Source organism: Phascolarctos cinereus, unplaced genomic scaffold (genome assembly GCF_003287225.1).
Source record: "Phascolarctos cinereus isolate Bilbo 61053 unplaced genomic scaffold, phaCin_HiC Scaffold_9;HRSCAF=440, whole genome shotgun sequence".
In the NCBI taxonomy this organism is placed as follows: Eukaryota; Metazoa; Chordata; class Mammalia; order Diprotodontia; family Phascolarctidae; genus Phascolarctos; species Phascolarctos cinereus.
Window position 1 is genome coordinate 229,114,494 of NW_027556402.1, and position 20,749 is coordinate 229,135,242.

General features: G+C 38.1%; 1 protein-coding gene across 1 annotated transcript in view; it reads left to right on the forward strand.

Moving 5' to 3' along the window:
* Positions 1 to 20,749, forward strand: part of ELP4 (elongator acetyltransferase complex subunit 4) — a 259,098-nt gene that overhangs the window by 54,176 nt on the left and 184,173 nt on the right. Inside the window, exon 5 of the mRNA XM_020963880.2 lies at positions 5,605 to 5,744. Coding sequence (XP_020819539.1) covers positions 5,605 to 5,744 — 140 coding nt within the window. The remainder of the gene's footprint in view (positions 1 to 5,604; positions 5,745 to 20,749) is intronic.

Genomic DNA, 20,749 nt, shown 5'->3' on the forward strand with positions numbered 1-20,749 from the left:
CCTATATAAACCCATAAAAATTTTCATTAGTAATATTCATCAGCCAATGTTGCTCATCTGAGAAACATTTTGTGCTAGTTAGGGAGGATCACTGTGCCTGACACTGAGAGAAATACAGTGTGATGTTGTGGGAGTTCACTGCCTGCTAGGAGAAGAAGACAGGAACAGAGACGGCCAGAATAAATTCTTTCACAGTCAGTGCGTTAGATAGTTGTGAGTTGGGGCGTCTTGTAAGATTCAAGAGGGATGGGTGACTAGGAAGCAAGGGAGATTTCACTGAGGAAAGGCCGTTTGAGTTGAGACTCGAAGAATGAAGAGAAATCCAAGAGCTAGAGAAAGAAGAGGGAGTCCATGCTAGGCATTGAATCCATGCAGGGAGGCAAAAAAATGAAGGGTCGAGTCAAAGCGTAGAGAGTAGTCCACTTTTTCTAGAGCCTAGAGGAGAGTAATTGGAGATTGATAGTGGGCAAATAGGGTGGCAGAAGATTTTGGAGGGCTTCAGATGCCAGACAAAAGAGGTCAAACTTGACTCATATAATGGAAAGGCCTAAAGACTTTTGTACTGCTAAAAGAGATATTTTTATGGATGAAAAATAGATTGGAGTGGGAAAAACGCAAAGGAAGGAAAACTTGTTAGGAGGCTATTGCAGTCTGTCCAGAGCAGTAATAATGACTGTCTTTTCTAAAGTAGCGCGGCAGGAGGCACATAAAGGAAATAATTTGATCACAGGGATTCTTAATCTGCAGTCCATGAACTTGTTTTTTAAAAAAATATTTTGATAAACATATTTCAAAATAATTGGTTTCTTTTGTAATCCTACATAATTTATTTTATGAATTTAAAACCATTCAAGAAGGGGTCCATAGGTTTCATCAAACTACCAAAAAGATATGAGGGTCTCGGACACAAAGAGGTTTTGATTTTGGGGTTGGGGTTTTTGGTTGGGGTTTTTTTTTTTTTGGCTCCTTTCCACCTCTCCCTTGCAGTGGAGGGAGGTCCCATGGTTTTAATTACCATCTAGAAGACCTACCTATCCTATCTTAACCTCTTTCCTGATCTCCAGTCTCACATCTCTGACTGCCTTTCAGACATCTCAGATGTCGAATGGGCATCTTAAATTCAACATGTCCAAATGGAATTCATTAGTTTTTCCCTCTAAACCCTCCCCTCTTCATTACTGCGCTATTGCAGTAGAAGGTAACATCATTCTCCTAGTCCCTCAGGTCTGCAGCCTATGTGTCATAACCTCAGTGTCTTCCTCATCTTCTCACTCTCTCTTACCTCCCATATCCGATCAGTTGGCAAGGTCTTTAGATTGCACCTTTGTACTGTCTCTCTAATACACTCCCTTCTTTAATGCGCCCCCTTCTTGCCTCTGACACTGCTGCCACTCGTTGCAGACCCTCATCGCCTCCCCCCTGGACTGTTGCAACATGCTGCTGGTGAGTCTGCCTTCCCCAAGGCTCTCCCCACTGCAGTCCATTCTCCACAGTGATTTCCCTGAAGCCCAGGCCCAGCCATGTCACCTCCCTACTCAGTAAGCTTCAGTGACTTCCTATTACTTCCAGATCCAATACAAAATCCTCTGCTTGATATTCAAAGCCCTTCGTCACCTAGCCCCATCCTACAATTTCAGTCTTGTTATTCCTTACTCCATACCATGGAGGCTTCCATCTAGTAACACTGGCCTCCTGGCCATTCCACCAACAAGAAGCTGCATTTCTCAGCTCCAGGCATTTTCTCAGGATGTCCTCCATGCCTGCAGTTCTCCCTCCTCAGCTCCACTTAACTGGCTTCCCTGGCTTCCATTTTCAACTAAAATCCCATTTTCTGAAGGAAGCCTTTTCCAGCCCTTCTTAATTCTAGTACCTTCCTTATTTCAAATATTTCCAATTTTCCTATTTTGGGACAGCTAAGTGGCACAGTAAATAGAGCACACCAGGTCTGGAGTGAGGAAGACTATAGTGTAAATCTGGCCTCAGGCACTTACTAGCTGTGTGACCTAGGCAAGTCACTTCACCCTATTTGTCTCAGTTTCCTCATCTGTAAAATGAGTTGGAGAAGGAAATGGCAAACCATTCCAGTATCCTTGCCAAGAAAACCCCAGATGGGGAGAATTGGTCATGATTGAACAACAAATTTTCCTACTTATCCTATTGTACCTATTTGTTTGCTTGTTGTCTCTCTCCCATTAGATTGTGAGGTCTTTGAGGACAAAGTTTTTCTTTTGCCATTTTTTGTACCTGGGGTGTGCAGTGCTTTGCACATAAACATAGATTGACTGACTGATAAATGACTCAGTCTGTGCCCTGAGGCTGTCCGCATGACACACAAAAAACTTAAAAACCCCTGATCTAGAGCTGAAAGACTTTAGAGATCATATCCTTGGAGACTCCTCATTTTGTAGATGAGGAGACTGAGGCCTAGAGTGGTAAAGTGATTTGACCATGATGAATTAACATGGATTTATTTTTAAGTAAATGATAATAAATGGAATTTTTTTCATATGGACCTTAATTTGGGCAGGGTTTTTTTTTTTAGATGAAATAGCTCAGTTGTTTGTTCTTGATTAGTACTCCTGAACATCTTAAAGGGATTCAGAAACCTGTTTAGATGTACATTAATTCATTTCCATAAATTGCTTTTATGGAGGCGTGTGAGGTGGGCAATCTTTGTTCTTGGATTTTTCCTATAAAAGATTTCAAGGGTTATAGTTGTTTCTCATTATCTAATTGTCTATTGGTAAGCTATATTTGTTCATTCCAAACTAATTTTTAATTCCTGACTAAAAATAGTGAGCTAAATGAAACTAAAAGATATACAGATTTATTTTTATTTTTTAATGAACTATTTTTATTCTTGGTCAGTAGATAAACTGTCACATGAAATTAATTTTCTGCCGTTATTCATCTCTCAAAATGACTTTTCTGTCTCATCAGTATTATAATTAGAAATACTAATAATTAATGGTGGCCTAAAAGAATACTTTGTTCACTGATAATTTAGTTCATTTCTTTCTGCACCCTCTCACTCATAGGGCTCCAGGAAGCCTCAGTCCACTAATAAATTTATCAAGTCCAACTTAAAAGAAGTGGAAAGTCTCCCTTTCTTTCTCTCTCCATGGCCCGTCTGCTAAAACAGATTATTCATGCTTACTTGATTCAGGTAGGCTTTTGCAAGCTTCCCCACTAGGCCTGGGAATGTGGTACATTGAGGCCTATTCAGAAGCTTCTGACATAGACCAGGCTTTTATTGCGTGGTGTTTTATTATAGCCAAATCCTAGTCTCCACCCAGTTTGTTGGCACTCTACTTATTCTTTTGAATTGAGAAAGGTTATCACCTACCTTAATCCCTGCAGCAGCGTGGATTAAGGACACCAATGTGCCCCAGGATTCTCAAAGAGGATCCTGGAAACTTCTTGTTTCTTCTTTTTCGCTGTCTTTACTAAACTCTTTGGGGCCTTAGTGAGGATTTGCATCTGAAATGGGCAACCTGGAGCTTTTCTCAATGAAGACATCAGATCAAAGTTCAGTTAGTCAAGGCCTTTCTAAAACATTAAGGGGGCTTGGACTTATACAAGAAAAAGATGAGCTCTAGCAGAGATTGCAGTAAAAACATTTTGAACTGTAATCCGGATAAAGGATAGATTATAGGCCAAAGAACAGACCCTGTTTAAATTGCTTTCACACAACCTTTAGACTAAATAACTTTACACTCTGTTTTTTATGAAGCATATATTTTAATATAAAATGTTATTGTTTGTCAATGTTTTAATAATAGTTAAATGCCAAAGCAAACTTAGTTTAGGTGTCTTTGAAATTAAAGAAAAAAATGAAATAAAAACTTAGTTGCTGTGTCTTTAGAGCAAGAAATCTGATTCAAAAGATCACACTAAAACATTTCAGTAAAACATTTTAAATAAAGAAGCATAAGTATGGCATCAAGGAGTCATGAACATTTCTATTACTTCATTTAAGAGTTAATTTGACTAAGATTGAATATTGGTTTAAAATTTAATTTTAATTTTTGTGCAGTTTTTTTTTAATTTGGCATTGATTTAATTCAAAAATGATTATCTTTGGGCATTTATATATTGTAAGTACTTAATAACAATTATGAAATATTGTTTATTTGTTGGTTTTTAATCTAAATGGCCTAAGTTTTAGTTTACAACTCTGATCAAAGACCTACAGTCTATAAAGGCCTTTTGGCTTCTGGAGTGATTCTCCTCTTTTTGTGTGTGTTTTGCAGTCAGTCTTTTCCATGGAAATCGGGGCAATAGTATATTGCAGGGTTCGACCAAACAAGAAATTCTCACAGTGTTCTTTCTGGAATCCTTCACCAACAGGAATCCAGATGACTTTAACCTTAAGTCCTAAAACCTTAACCTTAAACCTTAAAACTTTTTTAAAGTTTTAAATGACAGTCACCTCCCAGGCTCAGTTGGGCCACTCAAGATAATAATCATGCAGTTTCATAATTATGGGCTAGAAACTAGTTTTGTGATTTCATTACTATAGGAAGCTCTCAATCTAAAACTCTCTCTACCACATATAGCCTTAGGAGATACTTAGAGTGCTGAGAGATTAGGGACTTGTCTAAGGTCACACAGACAGGATGTCTCAGAGGTGGGATGTAACCGCAAACCTTCCCATCCCCTGTGCCACTCCATCTAGTTATTTTTATAATTTCATAACTGATTCATATTAAATTCATTGTGATGCATTAAAGTATGGTGCAGTCTCTAAAGGGACTGCTAAGTGAGAGATTTTAAAATTGTAATCAAGGATCTCTGTGAATTTGTTGATGGTGTCTAATGTTTAAAGATACTCAGCTGTGTTCCAGCTTAACATCTAAGCTCCTTAGGAGTAGGGATTATTTCATTCTTTGTACTTTTACAAGCTCATCGCCTGGCACATAGTAGGTGCTTAATAAATGTTTGTTGATTGTTTGGTTAGTGAACTAATGTGACTGCTAAGACTTATAAAAGAAACTATCCTAAAATGACACATGAATTGAGGGGATGCCCATAAGTTGAGTAATGGCTGAATGAGTTGTGGTATATGAGTGCAGTGGAATACTGTTGCTGTTAGAAATGATCAGCAGGCTGATTTCAGAAAAATCTGGAAAGACTTACATGAACTGATACTGAGTGAAGTGAGCAGAACCAGGAGAACATTGTACACAGTAACAGCAGCATTGCGCAATGATCAACTGTGATTGTCTTAGCTCTTCTCAACAGTGCAATGATCCAAGACAGTTACAAAAGACTCATGATGGAAAATGCTATGCACATCCAGAGAAATAACTGATGGAGTCTGAATTCAGATCGAAGCATGCTGTTTTCATTTTCTTTATTTTTTGGTGCTTTTTTTCCTTTTGTTCTGTTTCTTCTTTCATCACATGACTAATGTGTAAATATGTTTAACATAATTATACATGTATAACCTATATTAGATTGCTTGCCATCTTGGGAGGGAGGCAGGGAAGGAAGGAGAAAATTTGGAACTCAAAATCTTATAAAAAATGAGTGTTGAAATCATCCTTACATGTAATTGGAAAAAAAATACCATTTAAAATGACACGTATTCTTTCTCATCAGACTGGCCCAGGATCATCTTCAAGATTTGGTCACTATTATGATGTGTCAAAGAGGATGCCCCAAGAGATAATTCAGTCTGCAAAATGGCACGGATTTTTCCTTCCAGAAGAAATTACTTCATATCCTAATGTAGAATCCTGGTAAGTTCATAACCTGCATAAGACCTAAGATTTCAAAGACTGATATAATGAAGTTTTGCTTTGAAAAGGCTTATAATTTTAAAGTATATATTGTGAGGAGTAAATTTTGATTTTTTACATTATAAGCAGTTATGGCTGTGTGTACTTTTTGTTGCATTTCATTGTACATTTTTTTTTTCCTCTTCTTTTTCAAGTCTTATCACCTTTATCCCTATTATTTTAATTCTCGACAGTTGAACATTCTTGATACTAGATATTTACAAGTCCCTGCTGCTTTAATTATCAGTAAATTATGAAATAGCTCTAAATCACTGCCTATTAGTATTCTGTATAAGAAGTACTTAATAATGATAGCTTTCTGATCATGATAGCAATGAAAATAATATAAAATAATACCACATTCTCAATTTTTTATGAAATACATTTTTACAGAAGACACACAAGCATGCCATATTGTCTAATATTAAGTAGCCATCAATAGACTGATACAATGCTGGTGTGATGAGCAAAGGTCAGGTTTTTATTTTTCAAGGCTCTCAGTTCTAACTGGAGTGTAAATACAGCAATCTTCATACTTTTGGTATACAGCCAAGAGTATTAGGTGTTCAACTAAATCAGTACCAACATGACACTAATAACTTGTATTTACGCTATTAAATCTGTGAAAATTGCAAGATTTTTTAGTATTCAGGAATTCATAGGTGTCCAAATATTTATTTCAGTTTTGTGATTTGACTCAAAGGAATTTAGTTTGAGGGATGGATTTTCCCAAGGACCAGAACCTTAGAAACCTAATTCTTTTATAATTAGAATAGTAGGTATAGAGTTTGTAGGTAGCTAGTCAGACGAGGAAATTTTGAGATGGAAGAAGATATATGGCGCAATAGAGAGAATGCTGGGCTAGAGTCAAGAAAACCTGAGTTCAGAACCAGTAGCTGTGTGACCTTGGGCAAGTCACTTAGCCTCTATTTGCCTCAATTTCCTCAGTTATAAAATGGAATAATAATAATAGCGCCTAGTTCCCAGGCTTGTTGTGTGGGTCAAATGAGATGATGTTTGTAAAGGCACTTAGCATAGTACCTGACACATAATAGGCAATATAAAAATGCTAGCTATAACAACAACAGCAACAGCAACAATGATAAATGAAGTGATTTGGGACCTGTTTGGCAAGCCATCTCATTTCAGACATGTAGGAATTCAGTTAAGATCTTGATTTATTATAGCTAGGTTTATTTCAATAGGAAGTTCTTAGGACTCTTTTCCAGACTGTGGTTCCAGACTTGGTGTATCCCTCATTGATCTCTCACCTAATCTCATGAAACAAGCATAGAACCAGGTGTCAGAAGACTTGGGTTCTAGATCAGCACCAAAGATGGCAGAGTGAAAGCAGTGACTTGCTTGAGCTCTCCCCCAAACCCCTCCAATACCTGTAAAAAAATTTCTAAACAAATTCTAGAGCAGCAGAACCCACAAAAAGACAGAATGAAACAAATTTCCAGCCCAAGACAACCTGAATGGTTGATTGGAAAGGTCTGTCACTCCAGGCTGGGAGAGGAACAGAGTTGAGTGTGGGCATGCAGGCAAAGACTAGTTCTCAGAGAACCTGGAGCAGCCCTCAGAGTACTGAATCACTAGCAGCTGTGGTGGTTTCCAGATTTCTCAACCCACAAAAGCCAGAGACAACTTAAAAGGTCAGTAGGAAAGGTCTGTGACTGGGGGTGGGGGGGAGCTTGGTCCCAGTCCCAGCGCAGCCCAGGGGCAGCAGCTGCTTCTGGGGCTCCTGGACCACTGACTGAGGGGTAATCGAGTGGCTGATCAGAGGGGGACTGCAGGGATTTCTTTGCTGGTGCTGAGGCAGGATTCTCTTGCTTTGCCTGTGTTTGGGTCAGGGTCACAGTTCTGGGTGTGATCCTGTGGTGAGGAGGAGTGCTGGTGTGGTGGAGCTTGTAGTGATTGTGCAGAGAGAATCCTCCTTAAGGATTACAAGCAGAGAAGAGTGCTTATGGTCACTAATAGACCAGAGCACAGGCCAGAAAGGAGTGAACACCTCACCCTTGATCATACCACCTTGGAAGAACTGAAAATTTACAGGTCCCTACAAGTATCTCTGAAAACAGCTACACAAAACCCCTGAAGCTTGAGACAGTGTATTCTTCACACTGGAAATAGATCCCTACCTTCATAAAACTCAAGTGATTGGCTGGGAACATGGGCACACTGCACAAAAAAAGTCTTTGGTGACAAAGAAGATCAAAACATACAACCAGAAGAAGACAACAAAGTCAAAGCTCCTACATCCAAAGCCTCCAAGAAAAATATGAATCAGTCCCAGGCCTTGGAAGAGCTCAAAAGGGATTTTGAGAAGCAAGTAAGAGAAGCAGAGGAAAAACTGGGAAGAGAAATGAGAGTGATGCAAGAAAATCATGAAAAACAAGTCAACAGCTTGCTAAAAGAGACCCAAAAAAACACTGAAGAAAATAACACCTTAAAAAATAGCCTAACCCAAATGGCATAAGAGGTCCAAAAAGCCAATGAGGAGAAGAATGACTTAAAAAGCAGAATTAGCCAGATGGAAAAGGAAGTCCACAAACTCACTGAAGAAAATACTTCCTTAAAAATTAGAATGGAGCAATTGGAAGCTAGTGACTTTATGAGAAATCAAGACAAAACCAAACAAAACCAAAAGAATGAAAAAATAGAAGACAATGTAAAATATCTCATTGGAAAAACAGCTGACCTGGAAAACAGATCCAGGAGAGATAATTTAAAAACTATTGGACTATCTGAAAGCCATGATCAAAAAAACAGCCTAGACATCATCTTTCAAGAATTTATAAGGAAAACTGCCCTGATATTCTAGAAGCAGAGGGTAAAATAGAAATGGAAAGAATCTACCGATCACCCCCTGAAAGAGGTGATTCGCCAGTCTGTATACTCCTGGCATAGCTTCTGAAAGCCTCCATTTGCCACTGTGCCACGAAGGGCACGATTGTAGGAACTCCTCTTTTCCCAGTGCTGGTGGATGACATCCTTTTCTCTCATCTTACAACATATAGCTGTATTTTAGAGCCTAAGTCATCATTAGAATTTTCCCGAGGACCAGAACCCAAATGTGTGAAATGATTAAGCTCTGCATTTGCTTATATAACTTACAGATTGTTACAAAGATAGTGGAATCTAGTCTTTGCTGTTTGCAAGTTAAATTTAATGTTTTATCAAGAAGGTTGTCATGTCTTGATTTTCTTTTTTCTTCCATTGACCTACAACCGTCTTGATCCTTTATCACCGACCTGACTCTCTTTAACAGAAATATATTAAGCAGAGAGAATGGAGACTTAGAGCTACAGGAAGAAGCAAAAGGAAATCTTTGTCAGATGAGTAGTGATAGGTACTCTATAGGCAACAAAATGTATGTGATAAAAGATATCATATCAAATAATATTTAGTACAGTACTACATATGGAAAAATGAAAACTTGTCAGGTCATCTGCTTTACCCTAAAATAGCTTCATAATAAGGAGCTGGTGGTAAGAAGCATCTGTAGAATTTAAGATTAAACTTTGGCAGCTCTAGCTTCCAAGGACCTGGAAAAGAAAGTTCTCACTGTCAAAGCCCTGGGCCTGTCAAATTATTTAACATAAGAGAAAAGTATGATTTTGTCAGTGTATTAAAGAAGATTGTTTACCATCTACTTTGCCCCATCTACGCTTCTTCTCTGGTCCTTTCCATCTGACTTGCAGCTGAAATCTCCTATGTGTGCCATCTGCTTGTTAAAATGTGAGCTCCTGGAGAGCAGGAACTGCCTTCTTTATCTATCTATCTATCTATCTGTCTATCTATCTATCTATCTATCTATCTATTACTAGTGGCCTTTGCACATAAGTATTTAATGAGTTTTTTAATTCATTCATATAGCTAATGGTAAGAGCAACATTTGCTTCACTCCTAAAAAAAAAAAAAGACCTCGTTGATGCTCAAAAATTAGATTTTTTTAAACAATCCATTATTTACATACCTGAAACTTACTCATCCAGATGACTGCCTTCCAGAAGCTATATCAAACACATATGTAAATATAATGATCCCCACCTGCCAAGAGGTTACATTCTAAAATAGCCACTACAATTTTTCTTTACTTAATAATCTTTTATGGTCCCCTTTCTTCAGACAACTCAATGCACAAGAAATTCACAAATTGTTTAAAAAGAAAAAAAAGTACAGTGACATATCTTAGAGCAGCTTCCATATGCAAGTGGGTGCTTAATACATAATTTTAATTATGAAGGTTTTTTCAGATATTTTAAAATAGCTACAAATAAGGAAAGGATGACATTCGAGGAAAGAAAATTTACAATTTTGGAAAAGGTCTAAATATTTGATTACCATAGTCCAATAGACTTAATGATAAGGATCTTTCCATCCAATCATCCATCTTGGGTCCTGTTGTTATTCTTCTGTCCCACTCTTTTTTTCCTAAGCCAAATCTGAGAGTATTTCTCCAATTCCACCGTCATGGTGTTAATTGCCATGCAGGATAGACTAAAGTACTCCATTGAATCTGTGATGTCATTGATGTGCGTATTCTCATCCCATCCATGTCTTGGCCGTGTCCTTCCAGAAGTACATCACAGAGGATCCTTCTGGTGTGGTCGAGGACCTTCCTTAGGTTCCCTTTAAATTGCGAGGACACCAGTAAGGAGTTCAGGGTACCCATTAGTTATCCTTCATTCTTGACTTATAATCAGCCCACTTTCTTTCTGGTCACGTGTTCTTTTATGACATCTTTCATACTATTTCTCCTTTGTTATTTCATGGTTATAATTTGTTGCATCCTGCTCATCCCATGCACCTTTTGTTTACCTTTTGGGCAATCCTCAATTTCAGTTCTTTTTTATTTTATTTTTATTATTAACTTAATCATCAACATAAAGAAAAAAGAAGATTGCAATTTATTGTCTGTATTTTCCCAAGAAAAACTAGTTTCCTCTAAGTGCAGTTAGCCTCCTGTAACAAATATTGATAAACAATTATCTATTTTAAAAAGAATATATTAAATTTGTATTTTTCTTCACTAATTCTGTGTTTCTACTCTACTTCTACTGAATTCATGCTACAGCTATCACCTATTTCTGAATATGGGAAGTAAAGATACAGCTTTTTAGGTAGCATAGTGTATTTTCACATCATTGCCCCAATTTTCTAACTAATGACTCAGTATAATGTCACTGAGTTTCCTTTCTCTTATTCTTTTCAAAAATAATCTGTCTTGGATGGATTTAAGCATCAGAGGCAGGATATCTGTCATTCCTAGCTTTGGCTAAGTTAATTTAGCCATTCTGTGTGCCCATGCATTGATTATTAAATAGAACTTATACCTCTTCTGCTTCTTGGCACCTTGGTTTATAGAAGTCAGAACATTTTATCAGTGTTTTAGTCATTATTGCTACTTATTAATATCTTGGTTTTTAGTGATCTAAAATACTGCTACTCAATCAATTAGTTAATTACCTTTTTGTGCCAAGCACTATTTTAGGTGTTAGAGATTTAAAAAAATGAAAAAGTCCTTGCCTTCAAAGAGTTGACATTCTATTGCAAGATACGATATATACATATAAAAGTACTTACAAAATAAATACAGGATAATTTTAGTCACTAGCAGCTAGAAGGAAAAAGGAAAGGCATGTAGAGGAGGTTTTGATCTATGAAGGAATCCAGCTAGTCTAAGAGGTGGGTAAAGAGAAGGAAGTATGTTCCAGCTAAGGCTTAAAACAGATAATGGGATGCCTCATGAGAGGACCTACAAACAGCCCAGTTTGGCCGGACCCCACAGTGTGTGAAGGAGAGGGATGTAGAATAAGGCTGGAAAGGTAGCTGGGCATCAGTGTGTTAGGAGCTTTAAAAGCCAAACAGAAATGTATAGTCAATCCTACATATAATAAGGAGCTGCAGGTTAGACCTATGGAGGAAAGATTAGAAAGGAGGTAATTGAGATAGGAAGACCTATTAGGAGGCTACTGTGGTGGTCTAGGGGAGAGTCAGTGAAGGACTGAACTAGAGTGGTGGCTGTGTAAGTGGAGGGATAGAAGAACCTTCCTTTTACTGATAAGAAAACAGGATTTATCAGTCAGTCCAGAGGGAGGAAAATTTACATGAAACCCAAGCTTTTGGGATATGTGTTTCATCTGGCACATTTTAAATGTTAAATAAATGTAATGTCCGCCTGCCGACTCTTCTTTGAATAGATTTCTTTGATTTTGCAAATGAGGAGCAGTAACAGGTTAGGGGTTTCTTATCTCAATGTAGAGGCTGAAATTTTCCTAGTCACTAGAAAGTGGTAAAGTACTTTTATTCTCTGATAAAATAACATGTAGTATTTTTAAATAAAATTTAAGTACTGCCAAATTCCTATTACAAAAATAGACAAAGGGCTACCTGCAGAAAATAAAACCTAGTAAAACATCCACAAAAAGATAATTAAAGTTTTCCAATAAATACAGTACAGATTTATCTACTAAAAAATCTGTGAAATTTCTTCTTGTTCTTAAAAGCACAACTTTTGGGAAAATGGGAACATTAAGAAATGGTTTTCCTAAGGCTATAAAATGTACTATGAAATTAAAATGTAGAATAAAGTATAGCCGCATTCAAAAATAAAGCAAGATAAAACTGTTTTCAGTCATTATGAAAAACACAAATGCTAATGCTACAGAAATATTTTATATTTCCTGATTCTGTACAGACACAGTTCTTTAAAGTTAAAATCTTACATTTAAAAAAGCTTATAGAGAGCTTTCTTTGTTCTGAAAAGTAGCAGTTCAGAGTGGAATAAGAAGACTCATAGATTTTCATTAACAAGGCAGTGTTTCATTTTAGGGCATTTAATTGATCATTCATTTATTTCTTATTAAACTTAAATGCTTAATTAAATGTAATTAAACTTTAAACATGTAATTAAATTAATTTTGAAAATGGCTGCTCTACCATATGAGATTTATTTTAATTTATGTAAAGTGTGTGCTCATCTCACCAAAAGGAACTTCACTGGTTCATTTCAAAAAGAATAATGCCATGCTTTATAGTTGTCCACACTTTTCATAATGAAAACTGTACCCACTGCCCTAGAGAATGTACTGTACAACTTCACCTTTTTGGAAGGAACTGCTCAATGTTCCAGGGGGGGATTGGACCAGTTGACCTATAAAGATCTCTTTGAGCTCTAAATTTATGAATCTGTATATAAATTGTGGGCAGCTAAGTGGCACAGTAGACAGAATGCCAGGCCTGGAGTCAGGAAGACTCAGTGTTTCTGAGTTCAAATCTGGCCTCAGACACTTATTAGTTGTGTGACCCTGGGCAAGTCACTTCACCCTGTTTATCTCAATTTCCTCATCTGTAAAATGAGCTGGAGAAGGAAATGGCAAGCCACTCTAGTATCTCTGCCAAGAAAATCCCAAATGGGGTCACGAAGAGTCAGACATGACTGAAATGACTGAACAGCAAGAAGTATAAAAATCAGGACTCTTAAATGAGGGAAAAATGGAAATTTGCCCTAAATATTGAATAATTGGCTCTATGTATACATTTAGACTAACCTGTCACATTGAAAAGTGAATAAAACGAATTGTGTTTGACCATACAAGATGTTTTCAGTCATCAGTCATCATCTGAAAAGCAGGTAGGAAGGAATTAGGGAAGTGGAGAGAAGGGGAAAGTTGTTCTGAGCATAGGAAATGGTTTGAACAAAGCATGGAGCTACATTACTCAAGAAAGCCTTTGGGTGAAAGTATGATATAGGGACTTTGTGAATTATCCCTGGGGGAAAAAAATTATGATCCCAAACTGACTTTTTTCCTTGCCTGCTTTTTGTTGTTGTTGTTGTTTTTTTTTTTACTCGACCTTTATGTAGCAGAACCACCCAAAACTAAGTGAAATATTTTAATAACTGGCAGAACTGACTGGTCAAAAGTTTTGATCAACTTAATTTGCTTTTCTGAATTACATAAATCTATGAATATTCTACTCTTTTTAATTTTTCCCTAGCTGACATATACTACTATTAATTTAACCATTAGACTAGTCAGGTAAGAAAAAATTAAACAGAGCAAGCAGAGGTTGGAAGCTAGACTGTAGAGATTTAAGAAGAGAGTGAGAGGGAGAAAGTCAGAGGCATCTATTGTAGATGGCCTTCTGGAAGAGTTGAGCTAAAAAAGTCAAGAGAGATACAGAGCAATAATTGGCAGGGATGAATGGCTCAAATGAAGGTTTTTTGAGGAGGAGGAAACATGGATATGTTTGTAGGTAACAGAGAAGCAGATAGTAGATAGAGATATAATGAGTTAATTGGGGAGGTATAAAAGATTTACCTAGCAAAAGTGAGGGCCCAGTTGGGGTGATATAACATAAATTTGTAGTGGATCCAGTAAGGACAGTTATCTGATTTTCTCCACCTTCATTCAACTGTGTGTGGGTGAGAGCAAAATCACTGGATGGTGGGAATAGTCCAAGGCCAAGGCTTGGCAGGGGGCAAAGGACTTAAAAGAAGAGGACAGTATATAGTTAAAGTGGTTCACCAAGGGCTCGATGAATAAAGAGGAGAGTGTAGCTAGTACAGGGATGATGGCTTGGAGGAGTCAAGGGATTAGACCTCACAGTGTTAATGAAAAGCAGGGCTTGGTATTGGAGCACAGAGGGAGAAGCTGAATTCCAACTGATTGTGATAAGCTAAGGGAGCTTCAGAGCTCATAAACATAAAAATGGTGCATTTGTGGGTGATGACAAGATCAAGGGTATGACCATGACTGTAACAAAAATACTCACAGGGTGGTATGAATGAATTATATAGACCTCAAAAGGGGAAAAATTGTTGAGTATTCGATGACAGAGAAATGGTATAAATTAGCAGTGAAAGGAAAGCATGTGCTTATCCTTCCTATTAACTGTAAGAGTTGGAGGAAATGAAAGAAAGAACACCTTCCAACAGACAGAGTCTCCTCATATTTTAAAAATAAAATTGAAGCCATTTACTAAGAACTTCCTCATCTTCTATCACTGAGATGCCTTCTGCCACTTTCTCCTCCTTCATCCCTGTCTTGCATGATAAAGTGGCCTTACTGCTTGCCAAGGCTAACACTTCTACCTACTCAAGTGATCCCATTCCATCCTGTCTCCTCCAACAGTTTGCCCCCTCTCTTTGTCATTCCTGCTTTCTCACTTATTTTTAATGTCTTCCTGTCTACTGTCTCCTTTCCTACTGCCTACAAAAACATGCCCATGTCTCCCCCATCCTGAAAAAACCTTCCTCTGCTCCTTCCATCCCCACTAATTAGTTGTCATATATCTCTTCTACCTTTTGGGACTAAACTCCTTGAAAGATCTTCTACAATAGATTCCTCCACTTCCCTCCTCTTGCTTTCTTCTTAACCCTTACAATTTGGCTTCCAACCTAATCATTCCACTGAAACTGCTGTCTCCAAAGTTAGCTGCCAAATCTAGTGGCCTCTTCTCTGTCCTCAGCCTGCTTGACTCTCTGCAGTCTTTGACACTGATGATCACTCTCTCCTTGATATTTTTTGGGACACCATTCTCTCCTGGTTCTTCTTCTACCTATCTGACTGCTCCTCAGTCTCCCTTGCTGGTTCATCATCCATATCATGCCCTCCAAACATAGGTGTCCCTCAGGGTCCTGTCCTAGGCATCTCTTCTCCCTCTATACTACTTTACTTGGTGTGCTAATTAGCTCCCGTGGATTTAATGACCATCTGTCTGCCCATGACCATGCTGCCAGGACCAAAGGCACTGAGACTAGATGACAGAACTGGTCTGAGTGCACTGGTGTGTCATGTTCTATTCGTCCACAAAACCTAACCTGTAGATTACTGGCAGCATTCATCCACCCCAGATTTATGAATGTAATTTATTGCATCTTAGAGTCTCTCTCCAAGATGTGGCATCTTCAGCTGTGCTCCTACCACATGATCAAGGGAATATTTTACATACCTTAAGGAGAAAAGGAGCCATTAATGGAGTAGTGACAGTAGCAGTAGCAAAGACGTTATCATCAAAAGATGTATCTCCTGTGTGCCAGATTCAGTAGGGAAAATCTCAAAATCTCAGGGTTGGAAAGGACCACAGAAGTTATCTAATCCAACCAGTATCTAAGAAGGAACCCCTTCTATGAGATCCCCAACAAATGTTCAACCAGCCTTTGCTTGAAGTTATTGCACACTGGGGACCCTTTCTCTGCTTCCCAAAGCTCCTAGCACCTCCACTTGTCAGAAAGCTTTGCCTTATGTCAGATTGAGATCTGTTTCTTGGACACTTACACGCACTGCCAGTTTTACACCCTGTTATACCCTATTAGTCCAGTCATGAGGTGGTGAAGGCCTGTACCAGAGTGGTGACAGTATCAGAGAGATTTCAAGATTCAAGTATTCAAGAGATGTTGCAATGATAAAATCAAAAGTAAGTGTTTGGGATATTTATGCTCATGCCTTGGTTTTCCCCTTTGGAACCAAACAGAACAAGTTTAATCCCTTCATATACTTGAAGACACTTACCATGTTCTCCTTATATTTTCTCTTTTCCGTTCCCTCAAACTGTCCTCATCTGGCACAAACTCAAGGCTTTTTACCCTCAGGACACTTGTCAAATATGATGCCCTGCTCTGAACACAGACTCCAGATATGGTCTGACTTGAGGAGGCATCTGTAGTGCTGTCGCTTTCTTCAGGACACCAAGATTCTCTTACGGCAGGCTAATATTACCTCGTCAAGTTTGTTTGACTGTCAGCATTGGTGACGCATACTGAGTTTGCACTAAAATCTCTAGGTCTTTGTCACACGAAAAAATGTTTCCATTCTTCACGGTTGGCTATGGAAAGAGCCCTGAACCAGAAGTCAGAAGAACTGAGTTCAGTCCCTGTCTTTGGCACTGGCTTAGTCCCTGACCCTGACTCTCAGGTAGTTCATCACCTCCTTGTGCTGGGTACTCCTTATCTGTGAACAACTTCAGATGGGCTCGTGTATGGGAAGGTACCTCATAGCCCAGGCTCCGCCCTTGCTTTCGGCTCTATGCTATACTGGTTCCTCGAGAGCATGAACCTATAGTTAGGCAAGTCAACACCGAGATTGCAGGAAGATGGATTGGGAAGTCCGGGGCTGAGGTTCTACGTATCTGACTGTCTAAGAGATAGTTCTTATGTGATGTGGTTTATGTGCTGAAGTGGCTCATCACAAAGACCGCTGGGTTGAGAAAATCCCCTGTAGAAAGAAGAGTTAGTGGTGCTCATTTTTTTCTGAACAACTGTAGACCAAATAAACACTTGATTTTTTTCCCCTTAGAGTTTACAACTAAAGGCAAACTGTACTTCATCTAGTTGAGAATTTGCCAAAATATTGGTGGAACCTCGGTTTATAATTTACAGTCTGTTCTGTTAGCACTGTTAATACTCAGTCTTATCAAGAAAATGAGGTTTTTCTCCCTGTCAGATCCATTCTCCATTCACTAGTACTTTACTAGATTGATCTCTAGGTTATGGAAATACGGTGAGTAGTTAGTTTCTTAAAATACTTTTATCATCTCCTACCTGTTGAATTTCTATGGTATATTTTAGTTGTGATTACCAAGTTGAAAATTTTATTTAGTATTCTCTCATTACCACCATGGATCTTCTGTGGTCTATTTGTAAGGAAGAAAGTATTTTATACATCTTTAGGAACTGGAGAAGAGTGCGTTGTTGCATTACTATAACTCTGAGGACTGAAATAATTTTTTGAGAAAATGGAAATTGTTACTGTGAGAAATATGGGTCTCTTCCCCCTACTCCCCTCCCACATTCTCTCTCTTTCTCTCAAGATTTTTAAGTGGGATATTTATAACAACAACAACAACAACAATAACAATGATAATAATAATAATTTGTGTTTATATATCATTTTAAAATTTATAAAACACTTTCCTTACAATAATCTTCTGAAGTATTTAATGCAAGGATTATTAGCTTTGTTGTATAGATGAAGAAACGAATTCAAAAAGTTGAAGCAATTTGTCTAGAGTCTCTGAGCTAGTGTTGTGACAGTGAATATGTCTTTCTACAGAAACCTGTTATGGCCCCACCTGGGATCTCATTTCTCCCATTGGCTTCATGTAGCAGGGAAATGCCTCACTATAGGCAACGAAGAGACAGATAGGTGGATTGTCTTCTGGCAAAGGATAGGTTTAAAGAGTTACTCTGAATTGACTTTAACATTTTATTAATGTTTTAGTAAAGTCACTATTCACTTTTGACAGGGCTACAAGACTGAGAAAAAGCCATGGACATGGTATAACTAGATTTCATATTTATGTTAGTCACTATAGTGTAATGGAGTCAGGAAAACTTTGGTTCAGATCCTGACTCCAACACTCATTATTAGTGTGACCTTGCCTATGTGTATGTGGTGGTGGGGGGGACTACAGTTGGGGTTAAGTGACTTGCCTAGAGTCACACAGCTAGTGAATGTTATGTGTCTGAGGCCGGATTTGAACTCAGGTCCCCCTGACTGCAGGGCCTGTGCTCTATCCACTGCACCACCTACCTGCCCCCCCCCAACTTCTTTAAGCTCATAAAAGTAGAAATAATAACACTTGTATCATAGGGTTATTGAAAGGATCACATAAGATAACATGAAAAGATAATATGTATCAGCATAGCAAACCTTAAAGCTGTATGTAAATGTGAGTTGCTGGTACTATTTTTAGTTGACAAGCTATTGGATAAGCTCTCACAATATCCTTGTGGACAAGTTGGAAAGATGTGAACTAAATGACAATAAAGTTAGGCAGGTTCGTAACAGGCTGAATTATTCAGCTTGAAGAGTATTGATTAATTGGTCATTTTCAACATGGAATGAGGCTGTCAGTGGTCTTAAAAAGCACTTTGTCCTTGGCCCTGTTCTGTTAAGCATTTTAAAATTAACACTTGTAGGAAAGTTTGGAGGGTGTACCTGTAAGGTTTTCTTATGAAAAGAAGCTGAAGAAATGATGTATCGTGTAACAGAATGGGGATCTGAAAAAGTCTCAGCAGATGAGAGTGGGTAAGATGTTTCACAGGACTAAGTGTACAGTGCTGCCTTTGGTTCAAACCCTCACTTTCACAAGTTTAGGGTGCCGGAGACAAGAATATGGGAACGTAAACCTTATGAATTAGTAGTGTGACAAGGGAACCTAAAAACCTCCTTGAGGCTTGGGTTACAATAAGAGAAGTGTGCTTCCAGAGCCAGGGATGTGATTGTTCCAATCTGTTCTGCCCTGTGTGAACTTGATCTAGAGTACTGTGTTTATCTCTGGGTCCTCTTTGAGAAGTTATATGAAGTAGCTGGAGGATATTCAGAAAAAGGTGACCATGATGATAAAGAAACGTGAAATCATGACATTCTTGAGTTAGATAAAGGAACTAGGCAAATTTAGCTTCAAGAAGAGGAGACTTAGGGTAAGATAAACAAGGCCATGGTCTTAAAGTTTTCGAAGACTTGTCAATAAGAAGGATTAGATGCATTCTGCTAGACCCCAGAGAGAAGAAATAGAGCTATATGGTGAAAGTTACATGGAGGCAAGTTTTGACTCAATTATGAAGAAGCGTTTCCTAATAGTAAAGCGATCCTAAAAGGGAAGGGGTTTCATGGGGAGGAGGTGCAGAAGGGATAGATGGGCAATGAGTTCATGATACAACTCATTTAAACAGAAGCCAAATAGATAGAAGAAATATAACTTTGTTTACCAAATCCTGAAATCCTTTAATGAAAGCATCGTTTTTAAAGCTTAAAGGGAAAGTAGTGATAATTTTTTAAAAAGTATTTAAACATTTCATATATCCAAATCATTGAAATGTTCCACAGAAGAAAATTTTCCAGATAATTAAAGTTCACCCATTTAAGCTCAGCTATGTGTTTGTTTTTATCCATTTTCTACGGCTTTTCTTCTACAATGTATATTTCCTGCTTTCTTAAATAGTTCCGAATTTCATCTGTTCTTCACAACACAGGCAGATCACTGTGAGCATTAGTTATCGCACTTCAGTGCTTGTCCCTGTCTTAACCGTCCCCAGGCTGGTGCGCTTCTCTATTTATTGTGCGTGCCTTTTGCTTATCCCCTTTGTGCAGTGATTGCAAGCTGCTAGAGTTCCAGTTCTTTGCATCAACTCCTTCCTCCCAAAAAGGCATTTTCCACTTACTGCTCCTACTCTCCTTTGACTTAGGAAATGAAAAGAGACCACATATTCCAAGGGTAGAACCTGAAAAGAAAAGGACGAGTCACTCACTTAACCTTACTGTGCCTCAGTTTCCTCACCTGTAAAAGAAGTTACACTAAACCAATTCACAGTAATTTACTGAGCAACTGTTGTAAGCCAGCCACTGCCTGGGCTAGCCGGTGGGAATCCAAATGCAAAAAATAAACCAGTCCTAACTTAACAAAGAATTTACACTCTAGTGGGGAAAACTTCCAAGTTAAATGGTCTCCTGTGTTGCCCTCTGATTTTGTGGAAGTTCAAGAAGAGTTTGGAAAAAATATATGGGTGATAAAGTTTAAGGAGTAACAAAGGAAAATGATATGCATTGTTGTGACCCTAGGATGTATTTCTTATATTCTTCAGCTCATGGTATTTTTCACCCAGTGGTACAAAGGGCAATGGTATTTTGGCAGAGATTCTTAGGCATCTTTCTCATTTTTCTTTAACTATGTATATAGCTCCCATCTTTCAGTCATATATCTAGTATGTGAAATTTAGGGCAATAGTATTGGCTAAAAAGGCAAAGAAAAAGAAAATCAGGAAATGACAGCCTTCAGGGTAATAGGCATGAAATTTTAACTTGAAAATTACTTAGGAATAGACTTCGCAGTCTCTATAGGCATATGTAAATTATATGCAAATATAGTTATTGACCAAGAAACCATTCCATAGAGTCAGTGCCTGCCATGTTGTAACAACTGTACCTTATTTTATATAATAAATGAATGTTTGAAAA